Consider the following 4,354-nt stretch of genomic DNA (forward strand, 5'->3'; position numbering starts at 1 on the left):
CTAAAGAAAAATAATTTGTTTAAAAAATAAAATCAAATGCAAGAATTTAAGAACTAATGCAGAGAAGTCAAGAATATATCTTTGTTGATGATGATATCTGTGCCAGCTACAGTAAGTTGGAACTGTAGTAATTTCTCATAATAATTGGTGACTAATATCATTAAATACTTGATAATGTTATCATAAGTTTTATAATTTATTCTATCATAATAGAGTGACATAATAAGGATATGAAGGAAAGTTGTACCCAATGTCTAAAATTAACCACTCTCATATAAAATTGGTTTTTAAACTGCTGAGACACTCTTAACAAGGATTAAGTTGGCAATATTTGTGATTGAAATTGAAAAAAGTTCATATATGTAGTAACTCTCTACACTCCATGGCTTGTAGAATATAAAAACAGTTTCTCAGAAGAAGTTGAAAATGAAGAAGTTAATGACACATCTTCAAAGTCTATTTTGTCCATTTAATAAGAGCTCAAATCTGCTGTAGATTGGAGGTGTGTAATGAGAAAAACTTATTTCAAAATAGCCCATGCATGAGAATTTCCTGTTCAAACCTTCAGTGACAGATTGATGAGAAATCAACTTTTTCCATTCTTACCTCATTGTGAGCTTTCACAGGGCAGTCTGTGAAGATCACAGACATTGTTTCTACTTGTTCTGGATATACGCCTTTAAATTTACCTTTTGTTCCATGCTTTCCACTAAAGGATTTGTGACGTTCTGGGACAGAAGGTACGTGCAGCAACTTTCCATCTCTCTACTAGCCTACCTCATTTCGTGTGAGATTGCAAATGCTAGATGTGGTGCAATGGAGGTGCAATTCAACACAATGAAATCAAAGTGTAAATTTGCTACCTTTATTTGAGTAAGTCAGGATAGAATTCTGGAATGAGAAATATGTTGGAGAATTTCTTAAAGTTTTTAAAATATTGTCTGTGCAAAGTACTTAATTGCATTCACACATATTTGGGTTTGTTAGCCAATATTATTTACATAACCTGTAAATATAATAATTATCAATTAATTTTGGATTTTTGTAATCAGAAGATTGTGTATTTTTGAATAATATAAAATTTTATATTTAGGTTAGCCATAGTACAGAGATTATTAAAGTAAATAAATTAATGAAAGTTAAATACACTATTATCAGACCCTAAAGTAGATTTAATAAAATCAATTTTTATTTTTTAATAAAAGAGTGCGAAATAGATTACATAAAATGCTAAATTTCATTAAAAGTGTTTTGAAAAATACTTTTTAATAGTTGGTCACCATATTGCAAAAGGATATATCACTTTTGTCTAAGGGACTTCTCTAATGATTTATTTTTCATGCTTTAACTGACATGAATCGGAAAAAATAACATAGCAATTGTGATGAAAATAATAATTAAAATAACTGATATTTATTGAAAACATTATGTGCCACTTTGGCAATTTTTTTTACATGCATTACATTTTATATGCTCTTATGCTCACTTTTCATTGAAAAGTTGGGTTATTAGATATTGCATAACTTTTTAAAGGGCACACATTATAAAGTTCAGAGTCAGAATTAATTCTAGACCTCTCTAACTCCAGATTCCATTGAATAAATTATTAGATTAAATTATCTGAATTATTGCAAATACACAACTAAAATGACCTTGACACATTTTGACAATCATGGAAACTTTTTGTAATCTTAAACCAAGAGAGTTTTTACATAAATGTCTACATTTTTATTTATTGTTTTATGGCTTTACATTTTAGCCAGAAAATAATAGTCAATACATCTATGAAATAAGTGTTTTTTAAAAGTTTAATCTCTCCAATAATGTTATGCATGTTTATTATGTCATGTAATATTTCCAAAATATAAAAATTGTTACATTCTTAATAATTTATCAGAACTCATCAGTCTTTAAAAAGAACCATTTTATAACTGTTAATTTATTTCAATATATTACTGTAAGCTATCAAATAAAAGTTCATTAGCAAAACTATAATATATATGTCTCCATTCATGTTTTCCATGTACAGACAAGTCTTAACAAACTTTAGATTTCAAAATTACTATAAACTATGTTAAAAATTTTAATGCAGGTATTTTCTTGTATTGACATTAAAATATATTTGTGAATCAGACTTAACTAATGTATATATTTTAATTCATGAATTTCTTTGTTAGTTTTCTAATTTATTGCTTTTCATTGCCCCAGCAATATTTTTTGTGAAAAGTATAAACTTTTAAAAAAATATTTTTTCTATAAGAAACTTGTTTAATTCTAAGGAAATTAGAGTTAAAACTGTAGATTCCTCAATGACATTAAGTATTGGTACCTTCACTCCATTTTGCTCCATTTGACTGTGCTAGGCATGTTGTCATTATAAACTATGTATTAGCCTCTTAAGCACAGTTATTATACAGAAGAGTTCCTGACAACACACAGCAAGAAAGATGGATAATCACAGAGTAATCTACTCAAAACTGAATTTGCCCCCAAACCTGAAGAACCAGGAGAGAAAGTCTAAGGGCAATAAAAGCTCCATTTTAGTAACTGAACAGGAAATAACCTATGCAGAATTAAGCCTTCAAACTGCTTCTCAGGATCTCCTCCACAATGACAAAACTTTCCACAGCAAAGGTAAGGCATTTCATAGATCCTCAAAATAATTGTTAGGGATGAGCAGCTTGGGTAACAGGATATGGGAAAAGAGCAGGTAGTCTTCATATTTTTTATATGTGAATATCAGAGTTCCAAGATGAATTATGCTAATTTAAAATGAAATATTGATGCTATTTTACCTGGACATTGTTGAAATCTGTAGTTTTTTTCCTTCAAGTCACAGAGCATTATATTTACTCAAAATGCAATGGTACCTCTAAGGAAAACATTGCTGTGGGTTTTGCAGTTTGGAGTCCAAGTTTATCTATATGATTCTTATGCATGTGGGTTCTCTTGTCTGCAAATCTTGTCAATAACTATCTCCATCTCTCTTTTCTCTGTTTTTATTTCTTTTCCTATAGATTTATTGTCACCTCCAGTGAAGCTCATTGCTGGCATCCTGGGAATTATCTGTTTGGGATTAATAGTTACCATGGTAACAATAGTGATTATACTTTGTAAGTATACTTTGGAAAAATATAGGAGAGCTTTTCACCTAATTGAATAGAAATGCCTCTAAATATTTTGCATTATTGAGGAATAGAATTCTCATTTTTACATTTGTTTTTGAACTAAATATGGAATAATTGTTCTGAATTTGTAAAAAGTATGAATGAAAGAATAATTATAAAAAAGTATTTGCTTTAAATTAGATGTATATGTTCTGATTTCAAACTCCAAAAAGATATTTTTGAAATAAAAGATTATTTTAAATTTTCTAGCTACAGCAAAACAGAAGCAGACCAATTCTTTCCAAAATGCAAGCACTCAGAAAGGTATGTAATGATTTCCAAAGTTCTGATAAGAGTTTATATTTTGTATTGATCTTTAGTCATGCAAAACAGCCAGAGATTTATTGAAGGAAAATAAATTGCAAAATTTATCCATAAATGTCTGTAAATAAAGATTATAAGAACATATTTTCTTTTCTTTAGAAATAAATTTAAATACTCATTCAAAATCATTATACCCTATTTTGTTTTGTTGCAAATTCCTATTGCTATAAAATCATGAGATAAATAATTTTACTTTTATACAAAAGTATGTTCAGTGATTTCAAGATGTGTGTAATGTGACCTTTTGTCTGTTGGTTTGCTTCATGTGTGAACACAATTAAAGGAGAAGAGACTATATTTTTACAGTGTGTACGTGTATGAGTGAGTTTTTAATTATATGTACATCCTGTGAGCATACCTAGATATGTTACGTACATATATGACAAGGCTTGTACATTAAGTTTTATATAAAGTATTCATATTGTTTCTTGATAGTAATTTGCAATGTTTCCTCAGCACATAATTGTAGTTGTCCAGAAGAATGGTTTACATATTCCAACAGCTGTTATTATATTGGAAAGGAAACAAAAACTTGGGAGGAGAGTATGATGGCCTGTGCTTCTATGAACTCCAGCCTGCTTTATATAGATGATGAAGAAGAAATGGTATGGCGGTCAATGTTTCAAATACTTCATTGAAAGCTTATTTCAGCCAGTAATATACAGATAGATAGATAGATAGATAGATAGATAGATAGATAGATAGATAGATAGATTTTTTTTGAGTTGTAGTCTCACTCTGCCGTCCAGACAGGAGTGCACTAGCCACTCCTGGTCACTGCAGCCTTGACCTGCAGGGCTCTGGCGGCCTTCCTCTTCAGCCTTCCAAGTAACCAGAACTACAGGAACATGCTACCACACCTG

General features: G+C 29.8%; 1 protein-coding gene across 1 annotated transcript; it reads left to right on the forward strand.

Annotated features, from left to right (window-relative positions):
• Nucleotides 1-2,447: 2,447 nt before the first annotated feature.
• On the forward strand, nt 2,448-4,096 carry LOC103249578 (NKG2-A/NKG2-B type II integral membrane protein-like; the record flags this gene model as incomplete). Its single annotated transcript, XM_008048212.1, has 4 exons — nt 2,448-2,634; nt 3,018-3,113; nt 3,378-3,431; nt 3,948-4,096. Coding segments are annotated over exons 1-4 (486 nt in total), but the record flags the coding sequence as incomplete, so codon positions are not given.
• Between the last annotated feature and the right edge of the window lie 258 nt (nt 4,097-4,354).

Source organism: Carlito syrichta, unplaced genomic scaffold, assembly GCF_000164805.1.
Source record: "Carlito syrichta isolate Samal-C Ts95f unplaced genomic scaffold, Tarsius_syrichta-2.0.1 Scaffold121424, whole genome shotgun sequence".
In the NCBI taxonomy this organism is placed as follows: domain Eukaryota; kingdom Metazoa; phylum Chordata; class Mammalia; order Primates; family Tarsiidae; genus Carlito; species Carlito syrichta.